The sequence below is a fragment of the Hesperophylax consimilis genome, chromosome 7 (genome assembly GCF_061612785.1).
Source record: "Hesperophylax consimilis isolate HC1 chromosome 7, BYU_Hcon_1.0, whole genome shotgun sequence".
NCBI classification, from domain to species: domain Eukaryota; kingdom Metazoa; phylum Arthropoda; class Insecta; order Trichoptera; family Limnephilidae; genus Hesperophylax; species Hesperophylax consimilis.
Window position 1 is genome coordinate 23,188,021 of NC_142842.1, and position 19,676 is coordinate 23,207,696.

Genomic DNA, 19,676 nt, shown 5'->3' on the forward strand with positions numbered 1-19,676 from the left:
TGCTTGGGTTCTTCGTGGATATTTTTGAGGAACTGAGATTTTTTGAGATAGCAATGGCTACACCACCCCCTCGTGTTTTGGCACTTGTTTTAGAATTTCTGTCCGTGCGGTATATATTAAAATTAGGGAAGCCTAATTCAGCAGATTTAATTCCCGAGTCAAGCCATGTTTCGGATAGAAAGAAAATATCACTGCTGATGGTTGCTGCCGATGCTACCAAAATGGGAAGTTTGGTGCGGATCCCTCTCACATTTTGATAATAGCACTTTATTATTTGCTGTCGTAGTTTTTTGGTACACAGTAAATTGTAATGTAAAATTGTAAAATTGTAACAGATGTGTAAATTGTAGTGAAATGTGTGTTTAATTATCTACGAGCGATACTGTATTGCCATCTCCAATTGTCTTAGGGGTCGGTATTTCAGTATAATTAGTGAAAATTAATATGGTTTTCGGCCTTTAGTTTTGGTGTAGCCATCGAGTATCAACAAGTAACAACACCAATATTTGAATTGAATAGCTTGGTGTTTCCTGGCCTCTTTTCCTCTTGCCCCTCTCCTTATTTTTTACGCCGGCCTTTTGAGCGCAATCTATCCCACCACATGTCACATTTTGTCACAATGTATGTGTTAGTAAAACTTTATGGATCATATATGTGACAACCAGATCAGGTTAATGTTTGTGTGTATGAACTTGTAATAATACAGTGTTTTATATTTCCAGTTTGAAACTCTTGTGGCTGACCTTGACCAGAGTGCATTCGGCCTGTGAGATAGAGTTCCTGCCCGTGTACTACCCAAGTGAGGCAGAAACCAAAGACCCTAAGCTCTACGCTAGCAATGTCCGCAATGTCATGGCTAAGTGAGTTCAAAATGCCTACTTACGTTCTCACACTAAAATTATCTTGCTCTTTTAAATTATAATAGTTGGCAACAAAGGTTCATTGTACAATTAATTTAAGACGATCTCATATTCCAGATGTCCTTCGAATTCGGAAGGGGCGCGGCCTATTGGCATGGGTAATAGAAAACTTAAGAACCAATAAGAGAAAGCCGAACCCCAGACTTATATTTGCCCCTTATTTGCCCAATTACGCCCATAAACGCACACTGGTAAAATTTGTCAAAAATACGGTATAATATAATATCGGCGTAATGCATAACTCTTCCATTTATCAAATTTTACAGGAGGCACAAAAAACTGTTTTTTAAACTCTTCGTTTTTTTATGCGACATCTCACAAAAGCGCCTCTGTCTGTACAAATATATTTATATGTGTTGTATGGTATATATGTTGTATATCGCCACTGGTTGGGCAGGGTTGCAGGGCGGATTAATGAAGAGGTTCAAGGAAGGGTTTTATTAATGCGGGTCTTGAAGAAAGAAATGTACTTAAAATTTGTACAGTTTTTTGTAATAAAATTATGCAACATTTTTTAAATATTTTTTTATTAAGTAAATTTTTAGGTGGGTCCTAATATATAAGGTAGGTTATCTATACCAACATAATAGAAATAACATTCCAATAACATCACAGTAATGTTTTACAATACAGAATTAGAATCATTCGCTTTGGTTGGAAGAGAAGTGTTCATTAATGCGAACATTTTGTTAACAGTTAAATAATGGACGGAATGTAGCGAAGCCGTGTTTTAAGGAGATGCACTACGTCGTGTAATATTTTAAATTGAGCCGCTATCAATAACAACCCTTACTTAGATGGCGATAAGGTTAAAATTCCCGCTTAACACCACCCGCCTGTTTTGATTTATGCAAGAAAAAAACATGGCCAAAAAGTGCCTTTTATTTTATTTTGTGGATGTTAAGGCATAAATATTAAATTTTTTTTTGATCATTTTATAAATAACTTAATTTACCACATTATACAATAAAATCATGTACGAAAATGAGTTCGTAAGTAGGAGATTTTGATCTCTAAAGCAGTTTTCATAGGCCTCATACATTATTTTTTTCTGGGCTTATAGATTGATCTAAAAAATTCTCGATTATTTCAAAGGTCAAGATGTATTCTACTCGCAGAATTTGCCTGGAAATTTGTTGGATGAAATACTTACCCAAATTTAATTTAAAATAAACCAAATGCTACGCAAAGACAAATTATAAACATAAAAATGAAATAAAAGCCGAGGTGAAGTAAATCACAATAATAAATGCCAATTGTCTCAAAATTTTATTTGGAAAAGAATCAACTATGGTATCAATCTATCGATCAAAAGTTTGTCTTATTGGAGATTTACATCATTATTCTGGATAATTGTGATCCCTAAAAAGTATCTTAGGACTCTCATGGTCTTTTTTTAAGCCATTTAAATGAACTCACTCGAAAAATGAACAATTCCAAAACCTGCATTGACCATTTAGAATAAAAAATAAAACACAAGCAATCTGTAATGCGTGTAATTTAATGTAATGCAATCTGTAATTGAATTGAAAGCTATTTTGTATATATAATTTACAATCTCGAACCCAAGTGACGGTTTTATTTCGTTTTATATGCAACTTTAAAATTGAATTTTAAAATAAAATTATATGTAATCGATAAAAAAGTGAAATGACAGTTTAATTTTAAAAATTCTTAAGTAAAGGAATGTGTTTTCAAAATGTTTAGTTTCATAATTTTTTTAAGTTTTTCTACACAAAACACACGGGTAAGTTTTTTAAGCCAATATTAATACCAAAATTTAATTATTTATGAACACAAATTTTGATTCCTACTACACATCTAAAAGATTATTGGACCTAGTTTTTAGAACAGTTTTTTTTGGCGAAAAGTTATAAAATAACTATTTTATCGGAATGATTGTAAAATTCGGAATAATCTAAAAAAATACATTCCAAATGAAAGCTTCTGGAATGGTCCATGTTAAGAAATTTCTAATTTCAGACGGGTTAAAATAGGCCGTCGATAATAGAAAAATCTGAAACAAACCGTAATGCCGTCGATCAAATAAAGTATACTGATAAACTTCAAAATATTGATAATACGAGTGCATATAAATGATACATGGAATAAGTTCATAGATTTGATCCAACAAATCTTAGGTCCGATTCCAAAGAAATTGTAAAGAATATTTCGCATTAAATATAGACATTAAAGCCGAAATTACATTACAAAACTAGTTACGCAGAGGTAGTGTTATGACATTAGTTTCACTGCTAGTTTCACGTATAAACATATAGTTTCATCATGCATGCCTCAACATTTAGAATCGCATTAAGAAAATTAAATAAAAATAACACTGAAAGTGCCCATAAGAACTCCATCAAAAGGAATTTTTAACAACTTGAATGTTTTCAGTATTATGAAACTCTACTAAACGATAAATAAATTTTATTCAAAATTAAAGTACCTTACACTAAAAGGAGGATAACGTTGAAAAATTTGACGCGACAGCAGAAATCGACGCGACAGAAGAAGTTGACGCGACAGCAGCAGTTGACGCGATAGCAGATGTTGATTTCGTTGACGGTATGGACTCCGAAATTAAAATTTCTGCACTAGATTGTTCATCGAAGTCGAGTTTACGTTTAATTAATTTCCTTTTTAATGTTCTCCGTTCTTGAGCTTGTAGGATTTGATCTGATTCTCTAATGGGCATATTTCTTTTGAATCTAGAATCTACAATTTCTGGTAAAACACACTCCATATAAAAACGAACTAATTTTTCTTCCATTTGGTCTGTCCAAAATATATCGTCTTTTTTAATGTATTCCAATTTCAATGGCACATTACTTCCTGACCACACGCCAAAAAGACATATACTCTTTCCAGTTACCCGTAATTGACCTTGAATCTGGTAGTACCATGCATGGGCTTTATTGACGCTCCCGTCCTTCTTCCAAAAAGTGACCTTCTTTCTTTTAATCGCCTCTTCTAGTCCGAGTTTGAAGGCTGTAATGGGGCACTTTACTTCAACCACCATATCGTCTGTTATTCTGTCCGGCGTAGCCCCTAAAAATGGTATATTGCTATCGATAAACAGACCACAAGGCTTTATTTGAATACCTACTTGCATGCTTAATTCGGTTAAGGCAATTTTTTCATTCCGGATACCATGACTGATACTAGTTACATGGGACATGTTGTTTGCAATAATCAAACTACGAACAAGAGGGCCACAACTCGTACTCTCTTTTTTTTTTATAACTCTCCCAAAATTTGACGCCGTCAGCATCATGCGTCTGTGCTCACGCCATTCGTTAGAATCCCCTTGAAGAATAGTAAGTTCTTGAATTTGATTCCTTACCTGTTGTTTTTCGACCAACAAACTTAAAACAAGTTTTTTCCCTTTTTCCAATTCATCCAGTTCCATATCTACTTGTGCACTTGCATTGCCATATTCTTTGTTGCCCTTTTTAGGGTCAGTATGCCGAAACCTATTCTTTTTTCTAATAAAATTTAAATTATATTGCGTTTTTTTGTAACGTTTCTCTTCAATCTTACTAATAACATTAGATTTGGGACTCCTACCCAAGATTTTTTTTTGCAATGTGCTTATTGGCCTTCGAGTGTTAAATGATACAACCGCAGCATGGCAGCGGGCTTGATAGGACTGTCTACAGGAATAATTTATACGTTTTCCGCCTATAAATTTAGCAACTATGCTATTATATCTTTCAACAACATTGCTGTCAACGTCATGAATTAAACTTCGAGAGTGAGAAGCGACAGAGTTGTTGATCAAACATAGTCGTACCCAAATTGGATTACATTTTAAGTCCGACACAATATTTTTACCATTTGGCTTTGGTCCCGAACAAAAATAAGTTTTGCACTTAGCGTGATCACCAAATACATGACTTGTAGAGTTGATTATGTCAGAAAAGAGGTTATTAATTTTTTCAGATAATGGAATTGGCTGATTTTTATTGTACTTAATAGCCGAAGTAACAGCAGTTCTAAGGGACATTATTCGTTCCACAGTAATAAAATTTCGTAACTTTTTAGGATATTTAGTGTCAATTGTCAAGGCTCGTAATTTGTTGCAATAATTCCTTAGAACATGATTCCTGCATTCAACCTTCTCTACGGTATAATCGGTGTAAGGTCGAGCAGCAAGAATTTTAGAGTAAGTACTCGAATCACCATCTGAAATTATTCTAGCAAACAATAGATTGTACATAGAAATTGAACGCTTAAATCCTTCGAGTATGATGTCAGTTTCCATGCCTGAAGAAGACCCCGAATAATTTTTGTAACATACATGGTCTGAGACGGTTTTTTTCTTTCTTTCTTCAAAAGAACAAATCGAGCAAAATTTATTGCGAACCGCCATAAATAGGACTTTACCCGTTTTCCTGCCAACGATTGCAGCAGCACCAGATAACGATGAATAGTTTGACCTGTATGACCGTTTACCCCAACAACCGTCTGCTATTACATCGATCATTGGAACACCATTTTGATCTAAACGTCCTTCCTCTATAGCTGCATCACGCTCTTCAGCGGCAGCATCTGTCATTACATCTACAGAAGTATCTTCCCATTGCTTAGATATATTTTTATGAAATTTTTGGTAAGTAACTTGTGACATTGCTGGAATATCCAAAGCGCCTAAAAGCTCTTGCAATTGAGAGAAACCCCCCCCTACGGACATAATTCCTGCGACTGCAGAATTATTAACATCCAATTCAACACGATCCATATTATTATGATTTGTCGCAATCGGGAATCTTTCGTTACAAAAATTACACCTAAATATAATTTTCGATGATAGACCACATCTCTTTTCACCTACAACCTTTAAATTTTCATTGCGGCATCCTAATTTGGTTCCGTGTTCAAAAATCTTTTTTAGTTGATCAATCACGAACATGATGTCGACTATCCGAAGTCCACTTATCTTGAAGTCATCTTCAACAGAAGGCGCAGTTTCAATCTAAAACAAATAATTGTGATTGTAAGCACTCTCTGTTGAATGTATGGTTTGGTTACTCTACATGCTGCAAAATATCTAAACAATTAGTATCTCACCACAAACGAATGATTTTCGAAATCCGTGTCATCTGTCTCCTCGAAACAAGAGCTTCGTTTTTGATTGAGTTTTCGTTGCGGTGGCATATTCCCTCTGACACAATTGTTCTGCAATTAAAAATATATTTTATGACTTTTGCATGCATTTTATATTTTTATTTTTAAAAAATATTACAAGTTATGTACATACTACTTTAAATAGTAAACACTTAAAAAAACTTAAATAATATCAATATAAAAGAACCCTAAACTATGTTGTTCCTATTAAATTAACTATAATAATAATAATAATAATAATATTAGGATTAAATTTCAAACTAGGATCAGGAAAATTTTAAAATGCAATCTATCTGCTAAAAATTTAGTAAAAGCAATAAATACTTGGGCAATACCTCTATTAACGTACTCATTTGGCATAATTAAATGGTCTAATACAGATTTAGATAACTTAGAAAGATTAATTAAAACTACGCTAACAAAGTTTAATTGCCATCATCCAAATTCAGCTATAGAACGAGTTAATTTACCTAGAAATTTAGGAGGTAGAGGTATAGTCAAAATAACTTCTTTGAAACATAATCAGGTAGAAATGCTAAGAACTTTTTTCCATAGGAAAGCTCATAGCTCAGAAATGCACAAAATAATTTGCAAGGCAGATAGAAATATTACACCTTTAAATTTATACGATGAGAATGCCAACATTTTTATAAATCCCAACCAGGAATTATTAGATTCCTGGTCAAATAAAATTTTACACGCAAAACACTTCAATTATCTCAACCAAACGTATGTTGACAAAATTTCGTCAAACAAATGGTTGAGTATTGGAGAGTTGAGCGCAGAAATAGAAGGATTTATGCTTGCCATTCAGGATAGAGTCATTAATACTAAAAATTATAGAAAGCATATAATCAAAGATACAAATCAAATTGATGATTTGTGTAGAAAATGTTTGGCTTTTCCGGAAACTATAGAACATATTATATCGGGATGTTCTATATTAGCACCGTCCGAGTATACATTTAGGCACAATCAAGTTTTAAAAATAATTCACCAAAATTTGGTAATTAAACATAACTTGATTGACTGCCGTAATGTAGTACCATATTATGAATACGAACCAAATTCATTTTTAGAAAACGAATTTTATAAAATATATTATGATAAAACTATACTAACAGACCGAGCGATTAGTCATAATAGACCCGATATAGTTTTACATGACAAAATTAAAAAATAACTTATATCATTGATGTCGCTATTCCAAATTCCTGTAATATTCAAAAATCTGTTAGTGAAAAAATAAGAAAATACACAGATTTAGGAAATGAAATAAAAATAATTTGGCATTCTCAGACTATAAAAATATTACCATTCGTTATTTCGGCTACTGGCATTATACCTAGCTCTCTAATTAAAAATTTAGGCGTATTAGATCTATCAAAAAAATTATATATAAAGATGCAAAAGTCGGTCATTTTGAATACATGTAGGATAACAAAAGATTTTTTAAATATTTATGTTGAGGGATCAGTAGGATTTATAGGCCCTGTTAGAAGTTCTACCGAGCCGAACCCTCTGATATGAAAATATCTGGAGTCTGTGAATTATTTTCCCATTTGATCTCTGGTGAGTTGACGTGTTGTTCTTGTATTGTTTTGTATTTATTTTGCTTATATAATGCACTTACATAATGTTGATTGACTAGATGATCATTTGTGGAAAAGTGAGTGGAAGGGTTAAGTTTTTCCTTTGGGGAACCCGGACAACTAAATCGAAAGTTAAAAAAAAAAAAAATAATTGGATAATTTGTAGAGCGCCGTTTTTGTGAAAAATCACCTCAAGGGTATCAATGAACATTCAAAATAATTCCTAAATAAACTTTAATAAAAAATAACGTTACTATACATAACTCTACGAATCTATTGATATAACTGTTAATTTATACTCACGCTGTTAATTTAACCAATTGATTTTTTTTTAAAGAAATACAATATTCACGGGTTACGAATATCCTGACAATATTTGAAAATCTCCTACTACCACCATAGTGAGCCAAAACTTTTGCTCGAGTCGTGAGTGAGGACTTGTTGATCCGGCCGAGGAATTGTACACGGGATGGCTGACCGGTCATTTAGTCTAACTGTTAATTCATAATAATGGTAGAAGTCTTATCACTCTGTACTTTCCCCTCGAGCGATAAGCCGACAATAGGCTAAGGCGATTAAAATCCCAGGTAATAAACCACTTAACCGTAAGCATACATCTTTGCTAAATGGTTCTAGGTTATTCCAGTAATTTTTTAAGTAAACATTGATGATATATGGAAAATCGGCAATTATAAAAGCTTAAATAAATATAGAGTCAATAACACGAAAGCTAAATTTTTTTAATTTTGTTATCATTATTCCGTTTATTTCTGTATTATAATTAATATAGTTCACTCACCACAAGAGAATGATTTTCGAGATCCAAGTATTCTGTGTCCTCGAATAACGAGCTTCGCTTTTGATTCAGATTCTGTGTCTTGATCTGCAATTAGAAAGAAATTTCAATACTTGTGCATATATTTCACATCTCTATACATAATATTGTATTTACGGTGCCCCAATTAAATTTACTAATAATAACTTTGATTGCTTGAAATTCGTTGGGACAACATAGGCAAACATCGATATTTATATAATATATAAATAAATGAAAATAACCAAATTTAACTTTAATTTAGTATTCATCAATAGCTTAGCAGTAAAAACCTTCTCTTTGGGCTGTAGTTTTGGTTTAAATAAGAATTTATATTTGATCATTTCCTCGGAAAGTAGGAATTTGGCAATAAAAGTTATTTAAAAACATAAATCTTCTGTAGAGATTTCATATACATAATTATTTCCTCTGCCAGTGTCGACGTTAAAATGATTACATCAATCTAACAGCGGGAATTTAATAAATCAATTTTGTTAAGAATGAAAATGTAAATGGAATTCTCCAAAACGTGAAAATCGTTTTCATTTAATTTATACGGAAAATGAAACGAATAAATAACTACTAAATAATTTACAATTTCGTTAAATTTCACCACTGTGCGTCGCTTTGGTACGCAAAAGCCCGCGAGATTTAAAATTGGTAAACACTCGTTGTTTTGTTCAGCTGCGTTATTTACAAATTTTTGGCAAAGACATTATTGCATGGTTGTTTTCCAAATAGTATTATCATATAAATCGACTAAATTAAATAAATTACAATACCTAATTATAGTTAGGAATTAGGTGTAAAAAAAATACTTACTTGTACATTTTCATTGACAGATAAAAAACCCTCGGAAACAGCAGTATTTTTTAATTGTTTTTTTACGGAAAGATTACGTAGAGGCCTGTAAAAAAATTTAGATACATTACATTACAAAAGACCCTGCATACATTGAAAAAATAAAAAATAATTCCAACTCCATGAGTATATCTTACCTAATAGTCTAATCGTGTTCGATAATCGATGATGACCGATTTATAATAATTTTTTTGTATATTTAAATAATGATTGTAACTTATTTTATCGTGCGTTCATTTGCAATGTATATTTGTTATTATTCTTTATGTATATCTGTTTGATTTGTAAACATAACGTAAAATAAACAAATATTTCTTATTATATTATTGTTTCTAGGTATAATTATGAAAAAAAATATTTGAACTTACCCAAACATTCCAGCATGTTTTTTATTTCTTTTTAGGCTACTGAGCGTACCCTGTTTTTTAATGTCTTTCCTCCCCATTGTATAAAACTAGGAATTTAAAAAAAAAAACGATTACACGTAAACTGATTTTAGTTGAAAATTTTCAGAGAACAGAGCGGCACTAAGATAAAGAACGTCTTTATAGCGCCAGCGCTGGGCGTTAACTGAATACAAAAGCGTCTAACCCTTACGTAGACGGCATAGAGTTTATTTCACAATGGCAAATTCAATGTTTACCTCCCCGAAAATCGATCAATATTCGTGTAAAAATGAACAACGCGAAAATGCATATTTTGTTTATTTTGTGAAGTTCTGGTACATATATGAAAATTTCCTTCGATTATCAAATAAAAAAATGAATTTCCCACATTATACAATAAAAAAAAAATCCGAAAATGGGTTTGTAAATGGGATATTTTGCACTAGACAGTTTTTTTTAGGCCTGATACTTTATTTTTTTCTAGGCTTATAAAAGGTCTTATCAAAAAAATGATCGATTGCTGACAAGCCCAAGATGTGTTCTACTTGCAGTATTTAATTAAAGCATCTGTAGTATTTCTAAGCAATCAAATTTTCAAACCAAAAACATCTGATTTTGCATTACTTGGTATTGGATCGCCTTAAGTTAAGTCAATAACCAGTTCAAAAAAGGAATCAAATTCATTAAAATATTTTTTAATCATCGCTTTACTTTTTTGGTGTATTTTGTATTTTACTTATGTTTTGGAGTCTAATAGAAAAAATATCTACTAAAATTGATCAGCTGGGCGATGTTAATTTATCGTTAAATAGCTGACGTGTACCCGACGTTACTGGGGGTTATGCTTAGAAGACATCATGTACTTTTCTGTAGGCCTATTTAGATATACAATTCCGTAGTACATTATTTTGATGTATCTCATAGGGTTTAGCCAGCGTTAGCAATTTAAGCGCCCGAAAATATTCTTTTACGACTTGATTACAAAACATCGACTTTTCTCTACTTTCCAAAAATATAATATGCTTGTTTTATATGTATATGTAAACCTTCCGGATGAAATTCTCTAATTGATAGACAAAATTGTATCAAAATCCGTTGTGTAGTTTGGAAGAACTATGCGTACAAACAGACAGACGCGAGTAGCGACTTTATTTTATTCTATTTAGAGACTAGCTAACTGGAGTAAAGTTTTGAGTTTGTGAATTCTAGTGTAAGATGGTGATAATATTATTCTAAAGAATTGAAAAGTTTACTTTTATAAGTTTTTGTTTTACTTGATCGTGCCACATCTTCCTCGGCCGTGCCCGACTTCTACCATTCACTACTGTATCCCACATTGGTACATTGATCGTATTGAAAATATCTAATACAAATTTAGTAAACACCTATCTTATCACTTTAGTGATCATCGGTTTGACCCTACCGCTTTATATAAACCTCGAAAAATTTCTGATGCCCTATTCTTTTACAAAATCGTGAACAATCTTATTGATTCATCATATCTGTTAGAAAAGATTGCATTTTGTCGCCCTGAATATAACACCAGATTGAACGACTTATTTAGAACACCACACTGTAAAGCCAAATATGCACAAAACTCTTTAAGAGGAAGCTACAAGCCAAAAATGTGTATATTCTTGGTATACCTTATATTGTAGGTAATAGGCATTAAAATCGCTTGACAAACAGAGTCTGGAAACGTTCGATTTGAAGCACAAAACTGGTTTTTATTTATTTTGTAAATAATTTTAAAAGAAAACAAAAAAGTTAATCCAGTGAAACTGTCACAGATAATCTTAGCTATAATACTGTATTTTTTTAAAGTTGTTTCCTTTACGCGTTCATACATTTCTATTGAAAAAATATTTTTTTTGTAGTTCACATTTATATTTTTATTGAGTAATTAATTTTTTTATTTGTATTCTACTCAAGCGAAACGATAGGAAAAACTTCAATTTATCTAAAGCATATTTTTTGGTATTCACAGTGTACACCAATTCGCTATAAAGATCAAAATAGTGATTTAGCATTAAGCTTCGCCAACAGGACGTATCTGTAAAACTCACAATGCCTCTAGAGATGTACACATTTTCAAGTGTAACTTGAAAACATATAAAATGCAACTTAGTAAACTGATAACTTAATATTTTATTTTGTGAAATAATTCTATCATTGTAGTTTATTTTATTGTTTTTAGTATAATCATGCGAAAACTGTACTATTATGTACTACTAACTGTCTTTACTTATTTTATAACATTTTGTAATTCTTTGTAATGTTTATTTATTTTTATATTTCTTTGTAATTTGTAAATTTATCGTGTAGGTACAAATACTAAATCAATAACTAAACTTAATGGCACTTTATTGGTCTAGAACATATGAATAATTACTGTTTATGCTTAAATGTACGACTGTTTCTTACCTAAATAAAAATATCAGATTTATAAAGAATATTTCATCAATCAAAATTCACCCCTTAGATGGCATAAGCAATAGATTCAAAACAAAGGGCCTAATAGCCATTACAATGCTAAGAACGACAACGGCTCAGCACCAATACTTGTATTTAGGTGTGAGATGGTACAATATATTGTTGTCCAAAAACATAAATGAAGGTAACCGAAACTTTCAAATATTCAAAAAGCAAATTAACTCCCTGAAATTGGATAATGATATCGCACACCCAGATGAAGAGTAGTACAACTCAAAATACCTCTTTTTTCAGGAACAGCAAAAAATATTTTACTAGATTTTTATGTGACCGATTAAAAATATTTTTATATAATGTTGTATGTTATTTTACTAGGATATTTATTTGCTCCATTACTTATCATCAAATACACGTATCACTTGTTTATTAATTAATTTCGTGTTATTTTAGTATTCGTGACTAAATCATTGTTTAATAATTTTATCAACTCAAATTAATCAACTATTATGAATTAGTAAAATTAAAATTACTTACTTTTGTAAACAAAACCGGAGTATGTGGAGTTGATATGTAGAACGCCCGAGAAACAAGATAGGTTCAATCACGAATACCAAATCAACTAAAATAATTCACGCTTTATGACTGCAGTTAATCACGAATACAAAACTAAGTCGAAATAATCCAGTCTTTGTGCGTATTGACAGCACCCTACTGCTGGTATGTCGTAATTGGTGATGTGTTACTGTTGTTGGTGGTGGGTGTACGTGGAGCAACTCAGAAAGACTAACTTACATTGCCATCACATTATTATTGATAGAGATTTTAAAACAGGTGTCTTTGTAGTTTGTGTAGTTTTCGACGCAGATTCCGAAAATCGCAATAACTCAATTTTGAATTATTTCGAGTTGTGCTACCCTTTATCTAGGTGTGCGATATATTGTACCCTTTATATACCTTTACTTAATCTAGCATTTAAAAAATAAAAAACTTTGTCTATTGTTATAATATTAATTCTATAATTATGTTTGTAGTTAATTTGAATATTTAATTTGTATTTTGAATTAAGTTTGAAGTTATTTCTTAAGTATTTGAATATTGTTTACACATCGCCTTTTAAGCATTATTTTCTTTTGTATATATCCTCCCATAAACTTTTTATTTTGCGTACTGTTATAATTTCAAATCTGGTATTATTTTGCAATGAATAAATAATAAAAATTTATTTTTATTTAAAGTACAGCAACATCTTTAAATTATAATAAATATATAAATGTACTTAATGCTATTTTTCAGGGCTCTCGGAATCCCAGTGTCAGATTATACGTACGACGACTGCCGGCTGCTTTGCCGAGCCAAACAGCTAAACATTCCTCATTCCACCTCTCTTGTGGAAGCACAGACCAACAGAAAGGCTCTTGGGTAAACTTTTATTTTTATTTTATTTAATATATATATAAGTATGGTTACAAAATATATTTATATTCGCAGTCTCACCAAATAAGAAACTGGTTCTTGTGCTTGGTGAGCGAGTTACACTAATTATAGGGAAAATAGAGTAATTATTATTTTTTGGTAAACTAATGTTTAAGACAAGATTTTTGTATGCATAGCACAAAGGGTAACAATTATTTTATAAGCAATAATTATTAGCCTAAAACACTCATCCACATTGAAAAATCTCCTGCCGTTGGCGTCATGTATCCTTTATCAGGAGATTTTTCAATGTGGATGAGTGTTTCAGGCTAATAATTATTGCTTCTAAAAAAAATAATAAAAAAATAGAATAACATTATAGTAGGGTAAGGTAAGTATATATGTACATATAATAGGAACAATATAAATTTCTGGATTATCTATATATGTAGTTGTACACATATAGGATTCTGTTACATACTAATTATTGAGTAATTAGGAATATCTAAATACAGTGGAGATGAATAAGAATAGAATAGAAGTGGATATGATAATAAATATAAATAAAGGGAAAAACAGGCAATTATTTAGTTAATTATTTCTGAAAGTGTAACTTCAGTTTTAGTTTAAGTATGTTAATATCCTTTAATTTCTTTATTTCAATCGGAAGGTTGTTGAAATACTTTATTCCTAAATAGGTAAAGTTATTTTGTATTTGTTTGGTATTGATATCTTTTTGATAGGTGCGTTTCAAAGTTTTTGATTAAATTATCTTTATAAATTTGGATAATTGCATTTTTCTTGAAGATATCCTCTACTCGTGGCACCCCGAAAGCTGCAAATAGCGTTTCTGTTGGATATGTGAAGGGTTTCTTGAGGATTACTTTGAGGATTAGCTTCTGAACCACTTTGATCGGAGTTAGAATCTTATTGTATGACCCCCCCCATCCAATAATTCCATATTGAATTAACTACTGGATTAGTGCGTAGTATACTCTTTTTAGGTTACTTCGTTTTAAAATATTTCTTAATCTTCCTCTACAATATTTAATTTTATTCATATTACTATTAAGTTCTGATAGTTTTTAGCTTATGTTTATTGTAATGGCTATTCCGGCATTGAAGCAATTATCAGGAAACAAAATAATATGATGTTCTACAAATTAAACACAAAAAATATAAATACAATGATAATAATATTTTCTTCATGATATTTCTTTTCTTATAACTAGGGAGGACCTGAGAAATTGTTTTTGGGAAAAGCGGCATTATATTAAATGAATACGGCGTTGCCTACTTTTTTACTGAAATTGCAGTTAAAAAGTAGGCAACGCCGTTTTGTTTATTTTTCCAAGTCAGTATGTTTGCTGTGTTTTTAATGTAAAGTTAGCTGCTTTTCTCAGGTATACAAGCTTGTCAAAACCATAGGAAAAGTGTGTTTTTAGTATATTTGCCTGAAAATTGTGAATACTTTGTTATCTCATGAAAATGGCAAAATTCGCATGTAAAAAATTACTTATGGCTCAAACATTTGCAAAGAGAATGTGCTAATGATAATATTAAAATACCACTGATCAAATCTGTATTTGATTAGTTAAGTGGCACTACTTGTTGAAGCATACGCAGTAGCTAACTTTGCCTCCACTCCTCGTGGTTCTGGGCTGCGTGGAGAGCTGCGGACACTGACGTACCGGATGCCAGTGATACTTGGTCACTCCACCGTATTGGTGACTTTCTTATGCTTCTCCAAATGTTTTGCAAGTGACTATGAGTTTCTGCAAGTTGGAGTCCTCAGTTTGGTGAGCAATGTGTCCAAAGTATCCACCTATAAACCAATACAAAAACTACTTGTTGAATGGATGTGTTATAACCCCTGGGCCCACAATTATGATGGTTAAATTTTCTAAAATATGTTCCTTATTATTTGAATAGTGCTTTGTTCTTTGAAAAAATATTATGAATAATTATTGTGATTGATTTTTTGTGTATCTCGTTGCAGCCTGGACGCCATTCGCAAGGAGTGCTCCCTGCTGGACAAGGGGGGGCGCTTGGCGGGCACGGCTGAAGGGGGGCAGCCCGGAGTGGGCTTGAGACAATTTTGTGAGAGGCTCGGGGTCAGCGAGGGGGACCCTGCCAGTCAGGCTCTGTTCAACGTCTTTGTGGAGGTCAGTCAGAAATCAACAAATAATTATTATAACATGAAGGATTCTTCTCTGTTCAAATTAAAACCTACTTATTTTGTATTCATATTTTTACTGTTTCGGTCAGAGCTTAGTTTCTTAAGACGATGCAATGTGAAGTAATACAAAATCATGTGTTTTTGAAGTAGAAGTACACATCTTGGCCTTTGCTGTAATCAAGCATTTTTTTCACAATCAACTCAAAATATAATGAATCAGGCCTATAAAAAAATATTGGAAGTGCAAAAGCTTGTACTAATGAATCCCTTTTCAAATATGGTTTTATTGTATAATGTGGCAAATAAAGGTATTTAGATTATGAATGAAAAATTTTTTATACTTAAATAATGTCATTAATGTACGGAGTAATAAAGATATTTGGCGAATTTCTAGAAGAAAACGTTAACAAATTTATACTTAAATTATGAAAACATGCAATTGTTTTTTATTTTTTTTAAATAATACATAATGTATAAAGATATAGATTAGGACATATATAAATATTTATGCCTGGCAATGTTTTTTTGCATAAATACAAACAAGCGGCCAGTGTTAAGTGGTAATTTCAACTTTATCGTCATCTGCGTAAGGAGTGCGTGATTTCGCCCAATTCTGAATGTTACGCGACTAAGTGGATTGTCTTAGCTGTGCCAAAAATTATGTAATGTTGTGCATTGTACATTTTTCACCCGGAAATTCATCATTTATTTGTTTTATTTTCCAGAAAACAACTGGAGAAGTAGATTGGAGAGATTACCTGATGAGCGCTGCTTTCCTGTCACTGCCAGGAGCACAGACATCAGAAATACTAAGTTATGCATTTAAGGTAAGTACTTTTCTCAAGATCAAACTGTTTGTCATTTGGCACCGTGACTTTTAAAATATTGTTGATTCAATATCTCCACTGTTTACTGTCAAAATTGCACAAATCATTTCCACAAACATTGCCAAACCTTCTACCATTCTAAAATTTCTTATTCATCTCTTGGTCCTATTGCTTTTACCTCCCAAACAATTTATTTTTGCTAATAATCCACCCGTCAAAATTTATTTTTCTTAATTCAGAATACATTAAAAATTATACACAGTCCAGTAAGAAGAACCAAATTTATTGGCATTGATGTATACCTGACTTTTCTTGTCTTACCTCTTGTCAAATCATCATGTATTGTAAATACAATATTTGTATTTCAGATTTACGATGACTCGGGTGTTGGGCGCCTATGCCAGGATGATGTGATCATTGCGCTGTCTCGCTGTGCTGCTCTCGCTCACGAGGAGGGCTCCGCCGCCTTCCAGCAGGTGGACATGGACGCCCGCGGCTGGATCACTTCAGGTTACTAGATTATTATCTATTACTTAGATATTGTGCTCATTGCACTGTCTCATGAGAAGTTGTATGAATTTGAATGCAGCTGGGAGTGAAGAAGGAGAAATAAAGACACAATTTATTGCGAAATTTGCTATACTATGTGAAAAATGTGTTTACTTGTCACCTGCAAACCATGTTTTAACTCTTTGTGTGTCGGCGCTACGTTTTCACCTCCCGCCGGCTGATTCTATTTTCTTAGTAACTTTCATTTTTTTTTTAAATAATGTTTTTGTATATTGTACTGTCTTAACAGATAATGTGTTTATATATTTATAGAAATAGTATATAATCTACCGTAAGTAGTTTCCCCAGAATAACTACTTATGTTCAGAGAAATGATTTTTTTATTATTGTGCCTATCGGCAAAGGCGGTAGACAAGAGGTTAAGTTAAGTTAGGACGGGTTGTTTCGGAGAATTTGAACAATTCTTCAAATTTCAAAGTTAATTTTCAAGTTCTCTGAAAGATTTTTTCAAGTTCTGTTATTATTTCAGTTCTATCAAGCTACCAGCCTAAAATGATATAACAATAGAACTTAAATAGGACTTTCACAGAACCCGAAAATGAACGTTGAAATTTGATGAATTGTTCAAATTCTCCGAAACAACCCGTCCTTAGTGTAAGAGAAAGAATGTCTAAATATATGAAAGAGACAACCGAGTGTAAATGGGACAGCATGATAGTGCGTATTCTAATAAAAGAGTATGCCTGTTGTGTTTCATCGTCTTTATTATCCTACCTTCCGATCATGTAATTTCTTATAGTAACGCTTATTATACCAGTTAAATTCTACTGTATTCTTTACCTATCAAACTAAATTAACTTGGTAGTGATCGCCATTATTCCAAGACAAACAATCACCACAGTTAGTCATTTAGTTTTATTTGAGAAGCTCAACGTTCTGAGATGTGCTTAGCACTATATTGACCCCGAGGCTGAGCCACTGGTGCGGGCCCTACCGGGGGGGAGTTCGGGGGGTATCCATAATCCACAGGGGTCCGTCTCTAAAGAGAAGAAGCCGAAACCTTTAAAATTTATTATTAAATTGTAGAAAATTTTACTGTACCGTATTTAAAAGTTGATGAAATAGAAGATGAGATACAAATTAAAAGAATTGAAAATCGCTAAGGTATTCTATAGCAACTATATTGAAAGAAGAGCACAATATTGAGATTCATGTCTATGTTCCCAAATATGCAAAAATCAAAATGCATTGATTAGAAATTGTAGTCATTACATAAATAACTTAACTTGGAAATAGCTTAGTGCCTAATTAGTTTGCTCCTACACTTCAAACTGATGAAGCTACTTATAAAATCTTCACAACTTAACATTAAACAATTTGTGAAGCGACCCATAAGCTGCAGTCTTGATAGCTTTTGCATAAATACGGTCCTGACTAGAAGAACGACTTCGTCCAGTTAACCACCCCAGACGAAATTGGGAAACCAATATCAGAGGCTGGACTTGAATGGATGGAGGCCGCTGAAGTAGCACAAAGACTAGGAAAGGACAAAGAAAATTTTGATTTAGTTTTTCCACTTTAACAACTGTATTTTGTATGCTTTTCTTTTCAGAGGAATTCTTCAAGTTTGCCGAGAAGAAACCAGAGTTTGCTTTCCTCTTCCATTCTGAAGACGTCATCTCCAAAGTGAAAACGCAATGAACAGTGAATACTGGTTGGTGTTTGTGTAAGATACGAGAAACTCTGAGAAAGATATCATCATGCATTTGTAAATAGCTCATCTTCTTCACAGCGAGATCCGAAAAGACAATGTTTGTAAATGTAAGCGAAAGCCCTTCGGTGATTATAAAAACGTAAATAATTATTTTTGATGACTAGAAACTTAATGTTCACAAATCTCTTTAATGATCTGCTTTGGAAATGCATAATTTTAAACATAAATGCTTTGGTACTTTTTGATATTTGAACTTAATGACTTATATCATCTTATATTATACATACCACTAAAGCTCTACCTTGCAAAATGCTTTGAAAAATTTTTTTTATTTGAATTTCAAGTCTTTATATTTATACTTATTTACATACATACATACAAACTTCCTAACCTGACATAATTGTAAAATATCATGTTTTTTCAATGCAACTTATTTCTCCTGTGTAATGATTCATATCTTGTAGTTTTTTCAATGTATATATTTTTAAGAAAACTAGAGAATGTAATTTTGTTAATTTGCATATGAATGAAGATTTAATATTTTTCCATTTAGGTGTAATTAGAGATTGAACGTACTTAATTGTGTTAAGAAAGAGTATTATTTTTACTGTACACGGTGTTCGGAAACTCGTGGTACAAGCGGAAACTGGTAAATCTACATCAAATAGAGGACCTAAAAACATAAAAATTCTAGCATTTTGATTATTTTTTTTTGGTAATTTTTCCGCAAGTAAATGGTTACAAAAAATTTGGAGTGGGTTTTGTCCTTCGACACATTTTAAAAGAAATTCAATGGCCGATACTAACCCCCTAGCAACCAGTTTTGTTCAAATTTGACCTAAAAGATATCAACTCGATTTACTCGAAAACAAAAACTCAATAAAAAAAAGTTATTCT

At 32.1% G+C, this 19,676-nt stretch overlaps 1 protein-coding gene across 1 annotated transcript in view; it reads left to right on the forward strand.

Annotated features, from left to right (window-relative positions):
- The window catches only part of LPCAT (lysophosphatidylcholine acyltransferase), a 117,953-nt gene extending 98,649 nt beyond the window's left edge, over positions 1–19,304 (forward strand). The window contains exons 6-11 of the mRNA XM_089633580.1: positions 723–860; positions 13,430–13,555; positions 15,549–15,714; positions 16,454–16,555; positions 16,924–17,065; positions 18,678–19,304. Coding sequence (XP_089489706.1) covers positions 723–860; positions 13,430–13,555; positions 15,549–15,714; positions 16,454–16,555; positions 16,924–17,065; positions 18,678–18,766 — 763 coding nt within the window. The 3' untranslated portion in view covers positions 18,767–19,304. The remainder of the gene's footprint in view (positions 1–722; positions 861–13,429; positions 13,556–15,548; positions 15,715–16,453; positions 16,556–16,923; positions 17,066–18,677) is intronic.
- Positions 19,305–19,676: the final 372 nt, after the last annotated feature.